Source organism: Phocoena sinus, chromosome 1, assembly GCF_008692025.1.
Source record: "Phocoena sinus isolate mPhoSin1 chromosome 1, mPhoSin1.pri, whole genome shotgun sequence".
NCBI classification, from domain to species: domain Eukaryota; kingdom Metazoa; phylum Chordata; class Mammalia; order Artiodactyla; family Phocoenidae; genus Phocoena; species Phocoena sinus.
Window position 1 is genome coordinate 163,274,100 of NC_045763.1, and position 24,354 is coordinate 163,298,453.

At 39.1% G+C, this 24,354-nt stretch overlaps 1 protein-coding gene across 22 annotated transcripts in view; it reads left to right on the plus strand.

Annotated features, from left to right (window-relative positions):
* ENAH (ENAH actin regulator) overlaps window positions 1-24,354 on the plus strand; it is a 160,215-nt gene that overhangs the window by 120,563 nt on the left and 15,298 nt on the right. For 10 of the 22 annotated variants that reach the window (XR_004349660.1, XM_032630342.1, XM_032630258.1 and 7 more), the window contains 6 exons: window positions 13,743-14,047; window positions 15,922-16,032; window positions 18,013-18,317; window positions 19,259-19,404; window positions 19,561-19,618; window positions 20,874-20,922. Coding sequence is in view for 21 of the 22 variants with exons in the window: in XM_032630342.1 (XP_032486233.1) it covers window positions 13,743-14,047; window positions 15,922-16,032; window positions 18,013-18,317; window positions 19,259-19,404; window positions 19,561-19,618; window positions 20,874-20,922 (974 nt within the window). In the remaining variant the exon portion in view is untranslated. Of the gene's footprint in view, window positions 1-13,742; window positions 14,048-15,249; window positions 16,033-18,012; window positions 18,318-19,258; window positions 19,405-19,560; window positions 19,619-20,873; window positions 20,923-24,354 lie in introns of all 22 variants that reach the window. The other 12 variants (XM_032630324.1, XM_032630353.1, XM_032630362.1 and 9 more) reach the window with 2 other exon arrangements.

Consider the following 24,354-nt stretch of genomic DNA (forward strand, 5'->3'; position numbering starts at 1 on the left):
GTCATTTTTTTAATTTTATTTTTTTGTTTTTTTTATTTTCATGGTTTATACATTTTCAGTCTTTCTATTACTGCCATTAAATCTTTGTCTTTATGTTAGTAGGTGATCTTTTCTCCCCCTTCCTAGAATCCTTTTAAACCTTCTTACTAACCATGGTAGTCTGAGTTTTCACAAAGATGTGATTTGTTTTTGGTTTTGGGGTCCCTCCCTGATTTATTAAGCTCAGTACTTAATGGACTGTTTCCATTTGAAGACTTATCCACAACTCCTAGATTTTTTAAAATGTTATTTCTTTAGCCATTTCCTTCTCTGTTTTGTTCTCTTTTTGGGGAGCTCCTACTGATCAAATGCTGGGCCTCCTGGGTTATTTCCTTATGATGCTTACCTTTTCTCATTTTCTGCCTCTGTTTCTGTATTCTTTTTGCGGTACGCGGGCCTCTCACTGTTGTGGCCTCTCCCGTTGCGGAGCACAGGCTCCAGACACGCAGGCTCAGCGGCCATGGCTCACAGGCCCAGCTACTCTGCGGCATGTGGAATCTTCCCGGAGCGGGGCACGAACCCGTGTCCCCTGCATCGGCAGGCGGACTCTCAACCACTGCGCCACCAGGGAAGCCCCAGTGTTCTGTATTCTTGATGATATTTTTAACCATACGTTCTAGACCAGCGTTACCTAGTAGAAATATAAGCTACATATTTAATTAAAATTTTTCTAGTAGCCATACTAGCAAAAGTAAAAAGAAACAGGTGAAATTAATTTTAATAACATAAAATATGTTAAGTAAAATATTTAACCCATTATAATGGAAATATTATCATTTCAAAAAGAAATAAGTATAGAAATTAAGATATTTTACATCCTGTTTGTGGTACTGAGTCTTCCAAGTCCAGTTTGTATTTCTTACACTTACGGCACGTTTCTGTTCAGGCTGCCCAAAGTATGAGTGCTCGAGAACCACATGTGGCTCATGACCACCTCATTGGACAGCACAGTAGTTGATCTCCTATAATTTAATTTTATTCTCCAAGAGCCTTTTGCGGGGCGGAGGCGGGGGAGCGATTATTCCTTTTTCAAAACAGCCTGTCCTAAATTCATGATTGTATCTTAAGTCCCTCTTGTTTCTCATCCTTTGTTTGAATTATCTCCTTCCTATAGAGTAGTATTGTTTGCCTTATTGGTTTTACCCAAATATCTGGTAATCTTTAGTGGTCTCTTTATTTCTAAAACAAGAAACAGTCTGAATGACGTCAGTACCTGGCTTGGGTTTCCTGTTCCATTATGAGGTTTGGGTGTCTATGGACAGTATTCTTCCCTGACCGAGGGCTGCCAAGGGGGTCTGTGCAAGTGGCCAGGCAGACAGACTGACAGGCTCTCCTTTTGGGTACAAGAGAGGGGAGCCGACAGGCCTCAGCCCCACAAAGCTGAGACACCTCTAGTTCTACCAGACACGCTAGCTCATCTGAGGCAGCTTCTTCACTTTGTTTAGAGGACCGTCTTCTGTGATAAATGCCATTCCATCCATTGAGCTGAGGTTGGAGAACAGAGGGTTGACTGGAGCATTTTCTTCAGACAGTGTGTGTGTTTATTAATCAGCTTGATGATGGTTGTACCGCCCATTCCCATTCTTTCTACCTGCTGATCTCAAGTTAGGTCTTTCCCAGATTCTTCTCGCGTCTGCTTCAGCCATTCTGAGTCTGTGTTCGGGACCCTGGATGCTTCCACTCTTCAGTCCAGTTATGTTCGAGGCTTAGTGCTTTGTTCTGAGTGCTTACAGTATATCAGGGTGGTGGGTGGTGGACAGAAAGCCTCAACCTAATCAGAGAATAGAGTGAACATGACACAGTGTAGCAGAAGATGGTAAGTGCTATGGGAGGAAAATAGAGCCAAGTGAAGGGAGTATATGTTGCAGAGGGCCAAGGGGAAATGGTTACAACTTTAAATAGGTTGGTCAGAGTAGATCTTATGGAAATGAAAGGAAGGAGTTAGCCAAATGGATGTCTGGGTGAGTGCATTACAGCAGGGGGAGCAGTCTGTGCAGAGTCTTAAGGCAGGATTGTGCTCGTGTACAGGGAGGAACGAGGAGGCATGGAGGCTGGAGCAGAGAGAACAGGAGCAGAAAAGGAGAGTAGTGGAGGAGTCCTGTCATGCAGGACATTGCAGGCAATTATAAAGAATTTAGCTTTTGGGCTTCCCTGGTGGGACAGTGGTTGAGAGTCCGCCTGCCGATGCAGGGGACACGGGTTCGTGCCCCGGTCTGGGAGGATCCCGCATGCCGCGGAGCGGCTGGGCCCGTGAGCCATGGCCGCTGAGCCTGCGCGTCCGGAGCCTGTGCTCCGCAACGGGAGAGGCCACAGCAGTGAGAGGCCCGCGTACCGCAAAAAAAAAATGAGCTTTTTTCTGAGAGAAATGAGGGCCCATTGGATGATTTTGATAGGAACGATCTGGCTTAACATTTTAACAGAATTAGTTTGCCTGCTTTGTTGAGACCAGGCTATAGAGAAACACAAATGAAAGCAGGTACAGGGTTGTGATAGCAGCCTAGCAAGAAAACTAGTTAAGAGGCTACTGCGGTAAACTAGGCAGGAGATAATGATGGCTTTCCCCAGGCAGTGGAAGCGGTGCGAAGGCAGATCCTTACATTTCCTGGTGGATTGTATGTGGGGTGAGAGAAGGAGAGGAGTTGTGGTTTTTAACGGGAGCTGTGGGAAGGATGGAATTACCATTAACTGAGACGACTGTGAGTGGCAGGTTTTGTGGGGAGAGGTCAGATGAATTTTGAAGATGTTAAGCCGAAATGCTCATTGGACATTCAAGTAGAGATGCTGACTACTAGGCACTTGGATGTACTAGTACATAGGAACTGGGAGAGAATTCTAGACATGTAACTCCTCCCTAACCCTTTTGGTCTTCCAGAAATTTGATGAGACATTTGGTCTACTAAAGACCACTCAGCTCAATTGTCTACTTTGTAGTGGGTTTATTTATACACATTTTTATTTTTCTGAAATTCCAGTAGAATCTTGGAGCGGGGGAAGACAGTTTGACTGCTCAAATATACCAACTTGAGTAAGAAGAGTCCAGGAGCTCATGTCACTTCCCGGCTCGCAGTACGGGTGGCCAGCTCTCCTCGCATCCAGTTTAATTCTTTGGCCTGACACTTAAGAGCCCACCCCATGATCTCTTTCCTCCCTTATGACTGTCTGTACACCATACTCGGGTTCTCCCTCTGTGCTTCTCTGTAGCATTTACCTCTCTGTCCTGCCCTTCTCGTCCTTTCTGTCTTGTCCTTTTCTGTAGACTGTTTTCCAGGTATATTAATGGTTTTCGTTTCTGAACTCCTGTAACTTAACCACATGCTTTTTTATTGTTTGTTGTTTGCTTTACATATGAGTCTTGTCTCCACAGTGAACATTGTAGGCTACTTGAGAGTAGGGACCTGAATAAGGTTTTGAATAAAAAGCCAAGAAGTTCAGTGGTACTGAATTCATTTATATGTAGGTGTTGGGGCATAACAGGCAGACAGTATTTCATAAGGTTGTTGGGACCATTAAATAAGATAATACGCACTCTTTTCATGCTGCCTGGGCTTTTCTGTCTGTGCTGTTTGGGAGACGGTGGGAGCCGTTCCTGAGGAGATGCTCTTTGAGCTGTGCCTTGAAGGGGAAGTGAACTAGGAGTTTCCAATCATAGAATGGAAAAGCATTCTAGGCGGAAAGAGTCTATGTGTAAGAGCCAAGGGAATGCACACCAGCTGTGTGACGTGAGTACTACCCCTCTTCCTCCGCTCCAGGACTGATGGTGCTATTAAATTAATACGTAAAGGGCCTTTATGCCATGCTAATTGCTTTTTAATATTCTTTCCCTGTTTGTCATATAATAAGAAGGCATCTTGCTTTGTAAAACTTTAGTATTTTCAAGTTATAAGAAAAGTATATGCCATCTTCTTTTGACCTACATGCCAAACAATCTGTTTTTGCTTATGGTTGAAAGATGCTTGGGAAAAGGTACTACAAAACCTTAAAATATCTGCTAAATTTTACATACACAGTGCTGTTCTTCACTTTATCTCAGCCAGCAGCTGTGCATGGCTGGATCTTGTTTTGTAGATTAAAAAACACAGTGGCAGAGAGATGTACAGCACACTCTAGTGAGACGTTTGGTTCCCAACAGAAATTATATTTTCAGAATTTATTTTGGGTAGTTATTTATATAAAAATAAATTTTCTTGTGCTTGATTTTATTTTCAGAGGCATGATAAAATACCCTTGGGACAACTTTTATTTCATAAGTTGAAAAAAGTAACTTTATCCTGTTACTTTGGCTATTTAACTGGATCTTTATACGCCGTTACTGGAAAATGTAGAAGAGAATATTAATTTGCATCTTAACATTCACCTGCAATTTTAGTAGTTATATTTTCAGTATCAAGTTGAGTAACTACTGTTACTACTCTTAGGTGAGCTGTTAGTGGGTATCAGTAATTGATTTTTGAAGCCTGGTAAATGATTCGTATTTGGTGAGCTAGTGATAATGGATGGGTTAGGAGGAAAATGGTGTGAGTAGTGCTCCTTGGGGGTATGTGTGCCTGTGTATGTGTGGTGTGCATAACAAACTTGATAGGGTTTTTGCTCAGAACCATAAACTATAAATGGATTATTTTAATGAATAGCTAAAAATTCTTATTCTTCAAGTTATTTTTCTTGGCTTCTGACTCTTACAAAAAGGAAATGAATTGCTTAAAGAAAAGTTTAACGACGTATTTAGAATCTGGTTTTGTTTGGGGCCGTCCATTGCACTTTGAGGAACAGCGGTTGCGCTTTGGGGACATCAGTTGTACCATGTAAAGACAAGAAATGGCCGTCTACTTTCTGGTTTCTAAAGTTTTATTGATGAGTGGTGTTACGGATTGAATAGTGTCTCCCAAGAAAGATACTTGAAGTCCTGGGACTTCCCTGGTGGTCCACTGGTTAAGACTCCACACTCCCAATGCAGGGGGCATGGGTTTGATCCCTTGTTGGAGAACTAAGGTCCCGCATGCCGCATGGCACAGCCAAAGGAAAAAAAAAAGAAAAGAAAGATATATTCTAATCTCCACTACCTCAAAATGTAACCTTTTGGAAATAGAGTTGTTAGTTAAGATGAGGTCATACTGGAGTGAGATGGACCCCTTTGTCCAACACGACTGATGTCCTTATAAGAAGAGGAGAAAGTTACAGAAGCAAGATGGCCGTGTGAAGACACACACAGAGAGAACATCATGTAAAGATGGAGGCAGAGGTTATAGTGATGCTTCTACAAGCCAAGGAATTCCAAGAATTACCAGCCTTCCTGCGAAGGAAGAGCAAAGCATGGAACAGATTCTTCCTTAGAGCCCTTAGAGGGAACCAACACTGCCAACACCTTGATTTCAGATTTGTCACCTCCCATACTGAGAGAATAAATTTCCGTTGTTTTAAGCCACCTAGTGTATGCTTCTTTATTATGGCGACCACAAAAACTAATACAGGTGGTAACTAGCTTAGTAGACCAGCAAAAGCTAAAGTAAGCCAGGACAGAGAAGAGAAGGGTTGAGTTGCTGTGGTGCCTCTCAGTGGCAAGGCGTTTCATCATGCTACACGTAGGAGGGTTAGGTAAGTCTTTATAAGGAGGGTTTAGCTACCCAGATTTTCCCCACAACACCCAAACAGGAGACTAGAGATTTATTATCTTCTAGAGATGTGCTAGACCAGTGCTGTTCAATGGAAATGTAATGCAAACTACATGTCATTTTAAAGTCTTCTAGTGACCACATTTTTGAAAGTTTTAAAGAAACCAGTGAGATTAATTTTATTAGTATATTTAACCCTATACATCTAAAATATTATTTCAATAGGTAATTGATACAAAATTTTAGAGGTGTTTTTACACTCTTTTTTTCATACTAGGTATGAAAAATCTGGTATGTGTTCCAAAATCTGGTATGTGTTTTTATATTAAAAGCATATCCCAATTCAAGCTAGGAGCATTTGAAGTGCTCAATTTGCAACATACAGCTAATAGCTACCGTTTTGGACAGCATCGCAGTGTAGGCTAGGAGTTGGCAAACTATAGCTCGCTGGCCAAGTCCAGCCCTGTAGTCTGTTTTTGCATAGCTGAGAGCTAAGGAGGGCTTGTGCGTTTTTGCCGAGTTGTTTTTTTAAAAAGGAAGAAAAAAGAATACGGACAGAGATACTCTCTGGCCCTTTTCAGCAGGTTGGCTGGCTCCTGGTAAAGCCTGAGGTATAGGAGGCACAGCTGTGAAGGTGTGGGTGGGAGGCCATACTGAAGAGAGATGAGTGAAAGTCAGCCAACTTGGTCTCTTTCCTTTGCTCAGCTCCCAGTCATTGGCAGCCAGACCTGTAGAACTCAGGTAAGGAACTTGAAGAGTCCTCCTCCGGAAACTTGGCTCGGCCAAGAGAAAAGACAAAGATATTGACACCCAAGGTCCCTCCTGTTGAAGCTCATTTATTTAAGGGCTTCTGATCAGCTTTAGTACCACTTATAAACATGAATGGACAGCCAAGGATCATCATACCTTTAAGGACAACTTTTATAACATGAAGACAGATCAAAACAAACAGAAAAAATTGAAATTGGAGGAAACACGTAGTAACAGGGAACAGAAGAAAACCTAAAAAATGATATAATAGCTTCAGAGAACTAAGAATATATTTTATTCGTAAAGCAAATGTTTGTAGTTATTTTAAAAGAATCAGAGTGTAAGAAAATGTACTTAGAATTTTTTTTTAAAGCATTAATTTTAACACTAGGAGGTTTGAGAAATAAGGTTGAGGAAATTGCCCTGAAAATAGCTGTAAAAGATAGAGATAGTACCTGAGAAAAAAAATAAAAGAAGATCAGATTAGGAGGTCCAACATCTAAATATGAGGAATTTTAGGGGGACGAAACAAAAATGTGAGGAAATGGAATCTGCAAATAAATAAGAAAATTTCCTGGAGCTCAGTGACCTGATTGTGGTCAGGGGTGCCGACTCTTTCTGAAAAGGGCCAGACGGTAAAGGTCTTAGACTTTGTGGGCCACGAGGTCTCTGTGACATTTGTTCAGCTCTTCCTTTGTAGCTTTGCCATAGACAATGCGGAAATGATGGGTGTGGCCAGATTTGGGCCATGGACTGTAGTTTGCCAGGTCCCCTGGTCCAGATTGAAAAGATTCACCAAGTGTCCAGCCCAGTAAGTAGGAAAACGTAAAAAGATCTACCACCAAGGCATATCACTGGGATTTTAGAATATTAGAAGATTTTAAAAGTGGGGGGAGCTTCAAATTCCTGAGAAGTTATTTCCAATCTAAAATTTCCTCCTCTGCACAGTTTCCTAGGAAGCTACTGCAAGATGTATTCTATTAAAATGAGAGAGTAAACCAAGAATGATGATACCATGGGAGGAGCCAGGAAACAAGGAATCCAGTGTAGGAAAGAGATAAGGGAATTCCCGGCTTGACTAAGGCGAAAGCAAAATCTAGGGACCCAGCAGGTCTGAAAGTTATACAAGGGGAATAGTAATCCCAGCACCGAAGCCGGGAGTTGGAGCGTTGAAAGTGTATAGCCCTACAGTTAACCTTCAGAGGCAGGATGGACCAAAAGTTTCTGGGGGGGAAGAAAAAACAATAAGCAAACAATAGATCACCTGATATACTTGACCCTATTGAGAGGGTTTACAGTTTTGATGGAGAGGTAGGGGTCGGTATAGAGAAAAAGAATCAAATGTAAAAGGTAGCCATTTGTAACACCAGGGTTAAGAAAGGGATTGTTCTGGAAAGTAAATATTGTCAGCCGTGAGTAAGTTAGATGGATGCTGATGTATCCAGAGTACTGTCATGATTTTATTGGGAGAATGAAGAAGGAAAGATTTTAGGGTGTTAGAGGGTGTAGGAATTAAGTCATTTGTGTAGTATGAAGTCAGTAGATAACTTCTGAATCTGAAAGACTAAGAAGTATTAGTTCTAAACAGATGGATGTATTTAGTTAGAAACGTGAGATAAGTATCAAAGTGTTGAAAGTAGCTGCTTCTGGGGAAAGAAATCAGAAGTGGTAAGGGTTGAGAAGAGGATTAGTGTTTTGTTATAAACTTTGTAACACTCTTTGACCTTTTAAACTATGTATGTATTTTACAAGTTTCAATTTTAATGAGAATAAAATTGAATTGATAAAACATGTTTACTTTAAATGTTAAATCTCATTAGTCCAATACTTTTACTATAGTAATACAATGATAGTGTAGTTTAGTTTTCTATTCATATGTTGTGTAGCATTTGTTAATATCAGTTTTTGGTTCTTACTCATATTAATTTGGCTTCCTTGGCTGACTGTGATGAAAAAACATATTCTAAGAAACATGAGTCAGTCCTGTGTCAGTCTCAACATGGAGCTTAATGTAGTTAATATCTATAAATAGTTTGCAAATCACCACTATTGCCTGAAAGTTATAAAAGGGGAATAATAACCCCAGCACCGAAGCAGGGAGTTGGAACAATGAGAATGTACAGCCCTCCGATTAGCCTTCAGAGGCAGGATGGACCGAGAGTTGACCGCCTTCTCTTGTAAGTATTGTCTCTTGTCTCAGGAGCTTTGTAATATTAACACTTAATTATCTTGTTTAGTTTTATCCAGTTTTCGTTTGTTTACTGATAGAGAAGTGAAATGCCCACATTTTATGTATGCAGTTTTATTTTCTGACAGATGTCGGTAGCATTAGTGTTACTAAATGTTATCAGCCCAGAACATTTTTCCTAATCTGCCCTCCTACTTTGTGATGTCAAATGTAAATCACTCTTCATTTACCTAACACTTTTTTTGTTATACATAAGGCTGAATGAAATGTGTTTCAAATTTTTGTTATACAGGTTTTGCTTGCTTTAAGAAAAGTAAACCTTTGAGTTAAGATAAACTAAATATGTGTTCAAATATATTAAAAAGCTATTAATCTCATTGTTGGCTGGTGCTTCGTGCATCTCTTTGCATTTGGGGGATAGCTCTTTTGGGTGAGGAATTCAATAGGTATTTTGGTGGTGGGAAGAATTTTTCCTGATATTTTTTAAATGCTCTTGGTTGCTATGATACTAGTCATTTGTACTATATTGTTTTCTGAAAAAATATGTTTTCTCAGAAGGTTTCAAATTATTGTAAAATGCATATCCTAACTTAAAAGAAAAATTAGCCTTCCAGAATTTTTCCATAATTCAGAATTAGGGCCCTTGTACTTTGAAAAAATCTTCAGATGAAAACAGTCATTTGTAGACAGAACTCTAGTCATGTGCATTTCCAGTATGTGAGTTGGCAGTGGTGTTCTAAGAAAAGCAGAATTTATACATTTGGAAACTGTCCCCCTAAAAAGATATACAAATGTCTTGCTTTAGAAGTCAAAACATGAAAGTCAGAAGATTTATATATACCATCCAATTTAGGTGGAATTATTCATTCCACTAAAGATTTGTAAGCCTGAGATTTTGTTTGACACACAACTTTGGGAAATATGTTTAGATGTGCTTCTTTTTAGTAAACAGGCTAAAAATTAGATAGAGGCTTTGAACCGTTTCCTTTCTTGCATCTTTCTTACTTTCAAATCAAGAAAATACACAGTCATCAGACTCTCCTACAGCTGTATGAACTGCCTACTTCAATCATCTATCAATGAACTTGGGAGATCTCTCTGGCACTGTGCTCTTTCCCTACATCAGTAGATACTCTTATTTATAGACTGAAAACCCAGAATATTATGACGTGTGGAACAATCTTTTTAAGTCAGGACACCCTAGTTGTAAATGCCGTTATTTAATAATTCTTTCAGATTCACTTTACTCGTACCTGGCCTTCTACTTGTGCTTTAAGCTTACTTTTTGTGTTGAAAGCAATATATGGTCTAGAGAAGCAGCCATTAACTTGGGGGTAAAAAAACGAAGAACTTACAGTACTGCGTGGTTCAGGTGTGAACAGTGTTTACATTATCATATTAATAATGTAAACTCTGAATACTGATTTAACCAGAAATCAGTATTCTCCCATGACTATATTGGGAAAAGCCTGTGTGTGGTGAGGGAGTTATAAGAGATATCTTAAAAGCCAGTAGACATGTATAAAGTTAAAGTAATCAAAAGAATTGACATAATCTAAAGAAACAGCCAAAAGAATTGATAGTAATTATCTCTGATATGTTGGAAACTGGGGTGGGAGGGTTGGAACAATGAGCTGCTAATTTTTCTTACAAACTTATAAACTATGTGCTTGTATTATTTTGATAAAATAAAACGAAAGAGGTGGCACAGGAATGTAACAGGACCAAATAAATTGGATTTTTTAATCATAGATCTTGGTGCGGCTACATTAAAAGTTAAATACTTCCCCTTAGCTTCTGTTTTCAAATATATTCTAATTAGAATAATATGGGTATATCTTTTGTCTTCTGGACCCGAGAGATTGCTTAGAGTATTATCACATTTCACGTGCTCTTATTTTTTGATGCATGATGTGTATTTCAAATGTAATATAAGCCCTAGCTGAGTTTATACATTAGATGCAGGTTATTCAATAATAATAACTTCGTCTAGTTTATTACTAAAAACATTCTTCTGAATATACCTGATTTCTTGCCCTCATCCCTAAAGTGATATTGTTATCCCTCAGAAACTTTGACCCCTAATTTATCAAATGGTATAATGAAGTCACTACTGTACCGTAAAAATCAGATTTTATTATTTAGTCGTCAGTATTTTAAGCAACTGTTGGGTTGGCCAAAAAGTTCATTTGGGTTTTTCGGTAACATCTTACAGAAAAACCCGAGCGAACTTTGTGGCCAGCCCATAATCAGCACTACCATAGGTGTCTTCTGTTTTCCTCTGGCACTGATGAAGTACGATGATCTGACCAGAGAGAAGCTTTGTGGTGTTGTCCCAGAAGTGGGATTGGGCTTCTCCTTTGTTTTATAGTCAGTTCAGGAACCATGAAGGGGAGGGATTTCTGGAAAGGTCTTACTGGCTTTTTGGTAGTGTTGGGAGGAGCAAAGGGCAGCACGCGCATTCTGTCATGAAGCTCAGCCTGCAGTCAGAATCCAGCCAGTTTATTAGCCAGTCCAGGGAAAGTCTCAGTTTGAAACCTCCAAATAAATATTACTATAGCTCACGTTTACTGAGTTCCTGTGCTTCAGGTACTTAGTAAAGAGCTGTCGCGGTATTATCTCATTTAATCTTCCCCACAATGCTGTGAAATACTTTATGCGTAAGATGGGTGTAACTCTTTTTAAATCTTAGGGCGAGTTAATTTTTTTTAATTAATTAATTTATTTATTGGCTGCATTGAGTCTTCGTAGCTGTGTGCGGGCTTTCTCTAGTTTCACTGAGCGGGGGCTACTCTTCTTTGCGGTGCGCTGGCCTCTCATTGCAGTGGCTTCTCTGGTTGTGGAGCACAGGCTCTAGGTGTGTGCGCCTCAGCAGTTGTGGCACGCAGGCTCTAAAGTACAGGCTCAGTAGTTGTGGCACATGGGCTTAGTTGCTCCGCGGCATGTGGGATCTTCCCGGACCAGGGCTCGAACCTGTGTCCCCCGCATTGGCAGGCAGATTCTTAACCACTGCGCCAACAGGAAAGTCCCCAGGACAAGTTAATTTTTATAGCAAGATAATTGTTTAAGTCCAGGTAGATACTTGGAGACATTTTCATGCTCTGTTACGTTATATATGAAAGGTAAAAAGCAAACTTATATATATGAAAGGTAAAAAGCCACATCCAGGAGGCTTCTGCAGGTTTGTGATATAATCACAAAGAGATTTTTGTAGTCATCATTTGAAGTCCTAGAGTTGAAGAAGATTTTTAAAACTGAGTAAATACTGAGACATTCTATACTTTCTTAGATAAGATAAAAAGATGTGAATGTTTTTCTAGCTGATCTTCAAATTTAATGAAACATTAATAGAATTGAGAGCATAGGTCTTGGCAGAAAGGGTAAATTTAACAAAGTGATACTAAAATTTACCTAGAAAGAGTTAAATATCTGAGAATCACCTAGAAAAACTCAAAAAGAAGAGTAATAAAGATGGCTGCACCCTACTAAATATTAAAGTATACATCAGATATCAAAGCATCAAGATACTGGTGCCACGCCAGACAAATAGATCTATGCTCCAAAACATTCTGGAACTTCAGTAACAGTCAACACATGCAAAGGTGGCATCTTAAATTAGGTCTATAAACCATTCGATAAAAGGGGCTGTGATGTAGGTCACTACTTCACATGTCAAGCCCAAGATGAGTTTCATATGAGCTAAGGATTTTATTGTAAAAAATAAAAGTATGAAAAGAAAGTGTTAATAATTATATAATCTTGCTGTGGAACAGGACTGCCTAAGAAGGATATCAAAAGCAGATCACATAAAGGAATAATATTACTAGATTTTCTAGGTAAAATTAAAAGCCATATTACAAAACAAAACTTTAAAAATCAAAGACATTAAAAAAAGTAATAAAAGTTAATGCATATGACTAACGTGTGACAAAGGGTTATTATCTTTAATATAGAAAAGAACTCTTTCAAATGAATATGGAATATTAACTGTTGCAAGAGAAAACTGGTCAAAGAACATGTGCACTTAATACTAATACAAAAATCAGTAAACAGATTGCAAAGTACTTAACCTCAGAAGTAATCAAATAAATGAAAATTGTTGTATCAGTCATATTAGCAAAGATTAAAAGCAATGATGGTGTTCAGTATTAGTGAGGGGAAAGGAAAGTGGGCATTCTCATATACTGTTGGGCTTCTGTTCCTGAAGACAGTTTGGAACCGTGTGTCAGAAATCTTGATATTTGTATCTTTTCATTTAGCAAATCTCTGCCTCTGGTGATGATCCTTAAGAAGCAGGTAGAAAACGGTTCAAATATACATGAAGATAAATGTTTATTGTAGTATCAGTAATAGTATTAGGCAAACTTATATAGTACCATAGAAGACTGCTTCAACTATGGACACCTAAACAATGGAATACTACTCAGTCATGAAAAATAGAGGTGCAAAACTGTACTTAGTGCCTTAGAATACCTTTTACAATATATTAAGTGGGAGAGAAGAAAACAGATTTCAGAGTGGTAGGGACATATTCTAATTTATTTGGTTTTTAAGGTTTATATGCATATTTTTACATGTGGAAAAGTCTGGAAGTATGAATGCCAAAATGTTGATTATACTGACCTCTGGATATGAGACTTAATATGATTTAAAGTTTATTTCTTCTTAAGTCTGTTTTTCTTTTCCATTCACCAAACATTTATTGAGCTAGTACTGTGACTAGCCATTGCATTTTCTAAAATGATAAAATATAATTTATGCAGTAAAAATTTGATGTTGTTTTAGGGAGGTAGTTACAAATTAGAGATATTTCCATTAAATGATTGAAATAATGTCTTGGTCATTACAGTGGTATGTTCAGTTATTCATTTATTTGCAGCACTTTATTCATGAAAAGTACAGAATAAAATGAGACATTAGTGTAATGTGCTGAAGCAGCCCAAAATGATCCTAATAAGAGAAATTATTTTCATTCGTATGAAACATAAGCCATCTCTATCTAATGTAGTCTTAATTCACGTGGAAAGAGGTGTTGATTGCATGGTCTACACTGCTTTGTATTTAAATCAGAACTAAGGTTCTCATAGGTTCATTGTGAAAAGAATGGGTTTTTAATGGTGAGTAGCCACAGTTGCATATTTTTCATTTCTTAATTTCAGGCAACTACAAGAACAGCAACGACAAAAGGAGCTGGAGCGGGAAAGGCTGGAGAGAGAAAGAATGGAAAGGGAGAGATTGGAGCGGGAGAGGTTAGAAAGGGAAAGGCTGGAGAGGGAGCGACTAGAACAGGAGCAGCTGGAGAGAGAGAGACAAGAAAGGGAACGTCAGGATCGCCTGGAGCGGGAGAGACAAGAGCGGGAGAGGCTGGAGAGGCTGGACCGGGAAAGGCAAGAACGAGAGCGGCAAGAGCAGCTAGAAAGGGAGCAGCTGGAATGGGAGCGAGAGCGAAGAATGGCAAATGCCGGTAAGAAGTTGACCGATTGTTCCGTGTTCCTGATGTCTGAGCTTGGATGGCAGTGGTATTTTGTGTATTCGTGTATTAGAAAGAATATTTCACATTTGAGGTGCTTGGGATTAAACAATACGATTTGAAATTAGAACAAATACGTGGCTATTGCTGCTTTAACATTTTCTTTTTTTATTTCTATTGCTTGGAGACTTAAAGAAAGCTCCAGGAAATTTTTATTCTGGCATTCTAATTCTTTGAACTCCCTATAAATTGGCTATAAAGTGTAAGTGTGTTTTTTATGGGAAATTTTTATCTTAGATGAATTTGGAATATATTTCCCTTCTGAGAGTGCTTCAGTTGTCTCGAACACCGTAGCATTCCAGAAATTTGTTTGATTGTATTCTGAAGTTTTTGAAGGAGGAATTAAAAACAGTAGGTTAAAAAGTATCCTCTCTAGAGCTGACTAGTAATTTAAATGTATGCGAGTATTGTGAAAAATTAGTAAAAATTACTAAATCTGATGGAATTTTATTGAAAGACGTAAGGGTTAAGATATGACTGAAAATTTGAGGTATTTTGACATTCATTAAAATTAACATTTATTATAGGATTTAAGAATTATTATTTTGTTCCATATGGCCTATATCTAAAGTTTCAACATGGGTCGATTAAATACTGGTTGATTGGTTTGTTGTTCGAGTCCATTCATTTGCTTTTGATTGCCTAATTGTTTTCTGGAGTTATAGCCAACAAAACAAAACTTTTCCACAAATAAACATTGAATTTGGGGGTTTCTAGCCCTTTATGATAAACTTTTTGCTAGTTTCTCTCTTTATTATTTAAAAAAAAAAACAGCTAAGCTTACTCTTCTTTGTGGTCTTATTCATGTAATGTTAATGTCCTTTTAGTGGACGAAATAATGAAAATTAAGACTACGATATTTTTCTTGTAAAGAATAAGCTAATCAGTTTAATTTGTCAGTCAACTTTCTGTTAGAGTAAAAGAAAACTTGTCCTCTTCTGGATCTCAGAATGTATTTACAAGTTAAGACATTTTGGAGTGAAATTAGGTATTTGCCCATGTGCTTATTCTCTGGTACTAACTGTAGTCTACATTTGTACATTTTGTCTGAATGCTGGTTTTGTGGCTTTACTAGCTCCCTTTTTCTCTCTCCTTTTTTATCCTGTCTTTCGCCGCTGCTTTCCACCTCTGTCCAGCTCCATCCTCCGACAGCTCCCTGTATCATGCTCCACTTCCTGAGTATGCCAGTTGCCAGCCTCCTTCAGCACCTCCTCCATCATATGCTAAAGTCATCTCAGCTCCAGTGTCAGAGGCCACTCCTGATTACGCTGTAGTGACCGCTTTGCCACCCACTTCCACACCCCCTACACCACCACTTCGACACTCCGCGACACGTTTTGCAACATCTCTAGGTTCAGCCTTCCACCCTGTTCTTCCCCATTATGCTACAGCTCCTCGTCCTCTGAACAAAAACTCTCGACCTTCTTCTCCTGTGAACACACCCTCTCCTCAACCTCCAGCTACGAAGCCCTGTGCCTGGTCTACTTCCAGTTTCTCGCCCCTCCCTCCGTCTCCTCCAGTAATGATTAGCAGCCCCCCAGGCAGAGCTACTGGTCCAAGGCCTGTCCTCCCCGGTTGTGTTTCTTCTCCTGTGCCCCAGAGGCCTCCATCACCAGCGGCCCCCAGCGGGCTGCTCGACTCTGTCACGTGTCCAGTGTCTCCACCGCCTACCTCAGGGCCAGCTGCGCTGCCACCGCCTTCCCTCGCACCACTCTCACACTGTGGATCTCAAGCCTCTCCTCCTCCAAGCACCCCTGTTGCCTCAACTCCCTCATCCAAGCCTAGTGTTCTCCCTTCTCCCTCTGCAGCTGCCCCTGCCTCTGTGGAGACTCCTCTAACCTCTGTGCTGGGAGACTCCTCTGCTTCTGAGCCAGGCTTGCAGGCAGCCTCTCAGCCGGCCGAGACTCCAGCCCAGCAGGGTAAGGCTTCCGTTATTGCGACTAACAGCTAATCACTTGGAAATGTTACACATCCACAGCTTTAATTGCCTAGAAGAATGGGGAGGATGGTTTTTGAAAAAGGCGAAGGTGGGTTCTTTTCTGTTGGATTAATTGCATTTGGAGGATCAGTATGAGGGATTTCCATATTGAACTAGATTTGGATATCTTCTGCAGTGTCATAGTCAGAAGTGTTATTCAGTATTTAAGGGCTTCTGTATGTTTCTTTTCATTTTCACTAGAAAAACATTACTTGATACATTAATCCACACAAAAAATATATTGATATAATCAAACTTGCCTTCCTTTAATTTCTGGGAAACATAGAGATTATATTTAGTGCCCAGCTGTAGTCGTTAGATCTGTCATCCAGGAGTCTCCTCTGGGACAGTTCTGATCTTGGACCCTATTTCATTTTGGCCTGTCCTGTACGTATTGGGCTTCTCATATCAGACTTCCATGGATGGGTGCCACCCTAAGCCCTGGGGAGCAGCCCAACTTTGCACAAAGGGTGGAGAGGATTGGCAGGCTTGATATGTGCCCCAAAGGGTTCCATGGTCCAAAATTCCAAGAAGTAGCAGGCTGAAGGGATAGTTGGGAGAGGATAGCATCCTCTACAGTTATCCCCCCACTCCCCATGCCTGAACTTTGCTGTCACAGTGACAGGGGAGGGGGGATGCAATCTAAGTATGGATGATTTGTAAGCAGAGAAGGACCTTGTTCTATAAGTAAGAAAGAAGATATTTAACCCGCTCCCTTTTAAAATAGGATTTAGGGAGGATTACAGGAAGGAATATGACAACAAATTTGTACTTACAAAGGAACGGTGTTCTAGTCTGGATTTGAAACATTCATTTAAAAAAAAAATCTTAGTTCTTAAGGGCTCGTTATTGCTGTGTGTGTATTTTTCATGTTGACTTACTGAATTTGCTTAAAGGTTGAGTCACAGCTCTAGTAGGTGCAGTTCAGTATCATTGTGAAAGTGATTCTGGAACAAGAGAGACACAGTTAGCCTGACAGAGTCCAAAGGCCCACCTCCTGTATCCTCAGAGCTCTGATGACCCCTCATGTAGCCCATCACTATATTCTTCCAGCAATTTATGATTCCAGCTTGTGTAACTGTTCAAAGTTAGCACTTTCAAAAAACTTACCACCCAGTTTGCAAATACCATTTTATTTGTCCTAAAATACCCCTTTAAGCCTTAAGGAAGGGGGAGGACCTACAGGGTCAGTCTCCTGGTTCCTGTTCTTGTCCACTCCTTTGTGATTTTACAAGATCTGGACATTTCTCTCTTAACCCCTGTCTTCTGTACTTCAAATTCTATGTCTTCTAATTATTTCTGATAGTTGTTTTGAGGTTTTACTTTGTTCTAGTAGATTCCTTTACTCCAACGATTCTCAATTCTCTTTATACATTGCTTTTAAATGTGGAATATTTTTGAGATATTGAAGCCTGGGACCCACCCTTCTTTCATGTTATCGATTCAGTCACTTTGGAAAGCAAGTAACTATATGCTTTCACTGTTGTAGAATTTATTGTCTCAACTTTTAAGGTTTACCCAGATTATTTTGGTCTGTTATTTTGAACAGCAGCACTGACTGCCATCCTGTACATTCATTTGTCTTTTCAGGGATGCTGCCTCTGTCCCACATTTTATAAGCATTTATTTTATTTATTTACCAAATGCCCGTGAGCAAAGAAAAAAAAAAAACTAATTTAGATGATCTGTTGCAAAGTTCTATTAATAAAGCTCTAACAGTAAAGGGAGTAGTTATACACTTTGGCCGTAATTGTTAGTATGTTTTTAATACTGATTTGGACTTTAAATATTATGATAAATTGAACTCATTAATTTGTACTAAATGTTCAAGTTAATTTAGCATGTCATTCTGCATGCTTTTCCTCCTAAGATAGTGTCACTTAGCTCTGTTGTTGATGGTCTTAACATTTCTTTCTCTCAGGCATTGTCTTGGGACCACCTGCACCTCCACCCCCTCCTCCACTCCCGCCAGGTCCTGCCCAGGCATCAGCCGGACTTCCTCCTCCCCCAGGACCCCCTCCACCCCCTCCACTTCCGTCCTCAGGGCCCCCACCTCCGCCTCCTCCGCCACCTCTTCCTAATCAAGTACCCCCTCCTCCCCCCCCACCTCCTGCTCCTCCCCTCCCTGCATCTGGATTTTTTTCGGGATCCATGTCTGAAGACAATCGCCCTTTAACTGGACTTGCAGCTGCAATTGCTGGAGCAAAACTTCGGAAAGTGTCACGGGTAAATGCATCTCCTAATTAATTGTATTTTTTACGTTATGTCTTATTCTGTCTCAGTATCTAAAACATCAAATTTATTGTATTCTGATTTTATGAACCCTATGTTATTAACTTCATCGACTAAAAAACATGTGAAATAACTTAAACTTAATTAAAGTTGCAAGAATCATAGTTTCTATAACATTCACCACTTAACATTTTACATTTGCTTTATTATTCTTTGTGTATGTTTCCTTCTGTATAAACGGACACACACACTCTCTTTTTGTCCGAATTGAGAATAAATCAGAGACACCTTGCCCCATTTCCCTAAATATTTACCTCTGTTTTTGTAAGAACAAGGATATTCACCTACATGACCACAGGATGGTTATCAAAATCAGGAAATTCAGTTGATACGATACTATAATCTACAAATCTACGCAAGTTGCATCTATTGTCCAATAGTGTCTTTTATGGCACTTCTTTTTCTACTCCAAGATCACCTGTTATATTTTGTTGTAATGTCTCTTTACTTTTAATCTGTAATATTTCCTCAATCTCCTCTTTCATGATACTGACAATTTTGAGGACAACAGTATAATTATTTTGTAGATCATCGTTCAGTTTGGTTTATCTGATATTTTCCTAAGATTTGATTCGAGTTATGCATTTTTGGGGGCAGGTTTTACATTTTTTACTACCAACGTAATATGTCCTTTTCAATGTATTACACACGGGGACATGTGATAGCATTTTATCCCATTATTGATGATGTTAGCTTTGATAAAACTTCACTGATAACATAAAATTACTCCATTGGTCCTTAAAGTTTAAAAAATAATATCTAGGTGTTTTTATTGAAATGAGTGCTGATACATCCTTCTGTTTTGAATGTAATAGATTAATAAACATAGGATTGTCCCACATAGGAGTTTATTATGTATGTATATTCTCATTAAGATGGAGGATGCCTCTTTCCCAAGCGGAGGGAATACCATTGGCGTGAATTCGGCCTCATCTAAAACAGATACGGGTCGTGGAAATGGACCCCTTCCATTAGGGGGCAGTGGTTTAATGGAAGAAATGAGTGCCCTGCTGGCCAGGAGGTGAGTGAGAAATTATATGGATGTGTCCAGAATTGAGAGGATTTTGTTACTTTTATTCTAAGTATAATTTAACTAGATGCAGTTCTTCCCTTTTGGCATAATTTTACACTAAGTTACCTGATGTTTTTTTAAAAAATTGATTTACCTTCTTTCTAGGAGAAGAATTGCTGAAAAGGGATCAACAATAGAAACAGAACAAAAAGAGGACAAAAATGTAAGTTAATAAAAATAGTCTACTACATGGAGACTTCTCTGGCGGTCTAGTGGTTAAGACTTTGCGCTTCTACTGCAGGGCCGCGGGTTCCATCCCTGGTTAAGGAACTAAGATCCCACATACTGCGTGGTGCAGGCAAAAAATAAATAAGTAAAAATAAAAATAGTCTACTACACCTGGAAGTGTGAAATTCAAGTATAGCTCATTCAGGAAATTGTGTCAAAGATTAGTTTGAACTTAATTAATTTCAACTAACAGTTGTTTCTTTTTAACTCTTCAGATACTAAAAATGGTATTATTTATAAATTTTTAATGGCATTCTTACTTAGTAAAATGGGTTGAATGTGTGGAGTTGGGGGAAAAGCACTGAAATTCTCACCTTTAGAGTTTAATTCGGTACCCAAGCCTACCATTGAAGGAGTGAATGACCTTTTACTAGGTTTTTTAAATCTCTTAAAGTCTCAGTTTCCTTACATTTATAAATTTATTTATTTATTTTATTATTTATTTTTGGCTGCGTTGGGTCTTTGTTGCTGCGCGTGGGCTTTCTCTAGTTAGTTGCGGTGGGCGGGGACTACTCTTCGTTGTGGTGTGCAGGCTTCTCATTGTGGTGGCTTCCCTTGTTGCGGAGCACGGGCTCTAGGCGCATGGGCTTCAGTAGTTGTGGCTCGCGGGCTCTAGATCGCAGGCTCAGTAGTTGTGGCACACGGACTTAGTTGCTCCGCGGCATGTGGGATCTTCCCCAGCCAGGGCTCGAATCTCTGTCCCCTGCATTAGCAGGCGGATTCTTAACCATTACATCACCAGGGAAGTCCAGTTTCCTTGCATTTAAAATGAAGGAATTAGACTAAATCACGGTTTTCAAATGTTTCCCCTAGGAGCCCTGTGGTTATTAGCTGTGCCCCGCTCTCTAGTTCAGGAGGGCAGACTCTGCTTTATTTGTTTTATATATTAGTGTTAAACAGTATAATTGTTTTCCCTGCTGCATTTGGCCTTCTTTGATGCCATTCAAATCTCTCTCTCATATCTGGCTTAATCACATTGGCGAGCACAGCTCTCAATGAGGATGCGTGAGGAAAGGAGCCATGGGGAGCTGCAGGGGGTGGGAACAGGGGTGGAGGTCTAAACTAGTGTAGAAGGGAGAAAAGACTGATGAAGGGAAAAGTGGGAAATGGCAGAAAGTATGAAACACCAAATGTCTACAACAGGTTTCTAGAAGATGTGGTATTATTAATATGTATTTCTGTATATTTAGGAAGATTCAGAGCCTGTAAGTTCTAAGGCCTCTTCAACAAGTACACCTGGTAAGTTCGAGATATATTTTAATCTTTATGAACTTTCTGTAAGTATCAACACTCCTCAATTAAAAATTCCACATTTCCCCATGTTTGGGTAAAGCGACTGCTTAGTTACTAAAACGTTCAAGTTCTTTGTTCACACTTGAGAGCACTGACTTTTTCCTCTACCTTTTGTGACCCCAGAAGCAGCTGTTAATTTCTTTACGATATCGGGAGATCTATTAAAATCCAAAGTTTTTTTTCTGATGACTCTTTCTCTGAAAATCATGATTTTTGCACATTCTGTGTATATTATTGTTAATGACTTGAAGTTATTCACTTAAACAAGGAAAACTATGTTATCCATATGAAAGGAAAATATTTTTAGTCATTGATTCTTAAAGGTAAGGATTATGTGAGCATGTAGCTAGCATTGAAGTCTATCTCAAAACATTCTCCCATTGAATCGTCATTTTAGCCATTTATTTGCATAATATTGATAATCAAGGAAATTAAAGCTTCTAATTTGTAAGGTTGAAAAAACTTTAAACAACAAGGATTTACTATATAGCACAGGGAAATATATTGTAATAATCTATAATGGAAAAGAATATATGTGTGTATATAGCCGAGTCACTTTGCTGTACACCTGAAACTAACACAATATTATAAGTCAACTGTATACTTCAATTAAAAAAATAATAGAAATAAATCTCCTTAAAACTTTCGGGAAATGTTCTTGAATTCAGTAAAATTTCTGACATTGAGAAGTCTTGGGCATAGAATATATTACTTAGAGTATTAACAAAATACATTTCACTGGAGGTACTTAATGATGACTATATCCATATTTAGAATATGAGCTTGTTACAGTGTACCTGTCATTTCTTCATATTTGACTAAAGGCTAAGCATTAGACTGTCGATTCATCTCCTTACCTAATTTGGAGTGAAGTGACATAAGTAAATTTGATGAGTTTGATGAATTAATATTTAGAATGAGCCATAAGAATCCATCATAGGAAATCGTCTGTAACCACTCATTCTCATTATTGAATAGTGACTCTTCAGCGGTCTGATTGCTGTATTATAATTTATATTGTGACTGTGAATAAGTTTTCCTCTGAATAGGACTCAAATCAGTTTATGTTATCTTCATTAAAAATTCAAAGCCAAAATCAAAATGCATGCTGTTATTAAAACCATAGATGTTTTAGAATTCAACTATAATTTGGGGTCACAGAAACTTTTAGAATTTGAAAAGAGCTATGGACCCTCTCCCAGGGAGGGAAAAAATCGTATTTTTATACAAAATTGGTCACCATTGCAAAATATTCGTGAATTCCCTGAGGGTTATCTATGGACTCCAGTTAAGAACTCCTTATCTAATATATATCCCCTTATTTAAAATATGAAAACTGAAGCATGGATTTGGCATGTGTTTTTGTGTGTATGTTTGCATATGTGTGCCGTGTTTATAAAATTCAGGTTCATTCAGAAGGTCTGGAGGCTTCTTTTTTTTTCTCACTTGTTTCAGTCAAAAAAAAAAAATTTTTCCCCCTAATTGCCACGTGTCAGACACTTGACAGGCCAAAAAGAAGCGAAAGATAAAGTCACCCTAAGCGCAAGAAATCCATGGTTCAGCTGAGATGATGAGATACACACGAGTGAACAGTTCATCTTTTGCAACCACATGTTGAATTATTAGATAATGTGTCAAAGACAGAGGAGATTGTATAGTTTGGAGTCACCTGGGTCGTCTTTGTAGGAAAAAAAATGACATTTTACCCTGCCTTAAAGAGTATTTATTTACCTTAGCTGTAAGTAGAGGAAGGGGTGCTGTTTCAGGAAGTGGGTACGTCATGGGCAAAGATGGGAGTTGGAGCTGGAAGAGACTAGGAAATATCAGGTAGACGTGCCTGACTAGGATGGAAGGCTCTTTTTGAGGCGTATTGGGGGAGAAAGTTTGGAAAAGCAAGTTAGAAGTAAAATGTTGAAAGCTTTTCATGAAAAGATCAGGAGTTTAGACTTCATCCTGCAAAGAATTGAGTTGACAATCAACTGAAACTGTTCTAGGAACATTAAAATTGCAGTTGTGAGCAGAGTGATGTAGAAATCGGGGAGGACCAAGATGGGGAAACTGGTGCCAGTAAGGATTTGGTGTGTTTCCAAAGACCCAAAGAAGGCAACCCAGCCTCTGTCCTTCCTCCTGAAACCGACCTGGAGCCCCCTCGGAGAGAACGCGGCCTCACTATGTGCAGAGCCACACTGAACTGCTCTTCTGCAAAACCACATGCGCTCTCTGAAGATGAAAGGATAGTTCTGGTTTGGCTGATTGAGAAAGGACGTCAGCCAACTGTTAAATGGTAGCAGTTGCTACGTCTTATCTTGTTGGAATTATTTCTTCATCTCTTTGCCTGCCTCTTCTTTAGTGACAGTGTCCTAATGGCTATTCTCTGCCTCTCCAGTTGTCCTTCAGGATTTCCCTCTTTTCCCCTCCTCTGGCAGATGTCTCTTGGATGTGTTTCTGGTTCTGTCTGTCGTGGACCTCCTCATCTGATTATCTGATGTCCCCTGGCTCACTCTGTGGTGGTCAGTTAGAATACAGATGAAGGAGTAACCATTGATTGATTGACAGGGAGTAAAGCAAGATGAAAGATGACTTTGTTACTTTGTTTCACACCTAGGTGACTGAATGCAACAGAAATCCAGAACAAAAGCGGTGTTTCAGAGTTTGAGTTGAGAGTTTAAGTTTCGTTTTGCGTATGTGCAGTTTGAAAAGAGGACAAGCTACCTCAGTAAGAATGTGCATAGGCCAGTTGAGGGGCTACCTTGGAACTCAGACCAGTTTTTTTAGCTAAAACTGTGCAACTTGTATGTAGACTTGATTCTCATGCGGCCCAGATTCATCCTTCCATGACAAGCTTCCACTCCAGATTTTGCCCAGTCATCCAGTGAGGCCAGTGATGGCATCAGCGAGGCAGCCCAGATTAGAAAAACAGTTCAAGGCACAATCAACTAAAAGCTCAGAGGGAACTTTATTTAACTGGAGTTGTCTGCTAAGTCCCAAGAATTGGATTGGTTGTTTGACAGTCAAGGAAGTACAATACAGTCGGATGATTCTGAAATATATTTTGAGTTTGAATTTTTTCCCAAGAGCGCTGTTTGAATTTAGATTAACTATTGAAGTACATGAACACATTAAAGATTCTTTTTATTCGTTTTACCATTGGCACTAAAAATAGTTTAAAAGTATAGTTAATACTGTCCCATTCTTGTAAATTTAAACTATCCTTATTAATTTAAAATAATTTTCACAATTCCATTCTAATTAATTAAAATTGTCTTACCCTTAATCTTATTATCCTATCTTTATTAGAGAAACTTCTTACCATCTGGTGTTTAAAATCATTGTATTTTAGATTTAACAATCTAAGTTCTTCTTAGGGAAACTTGTCAT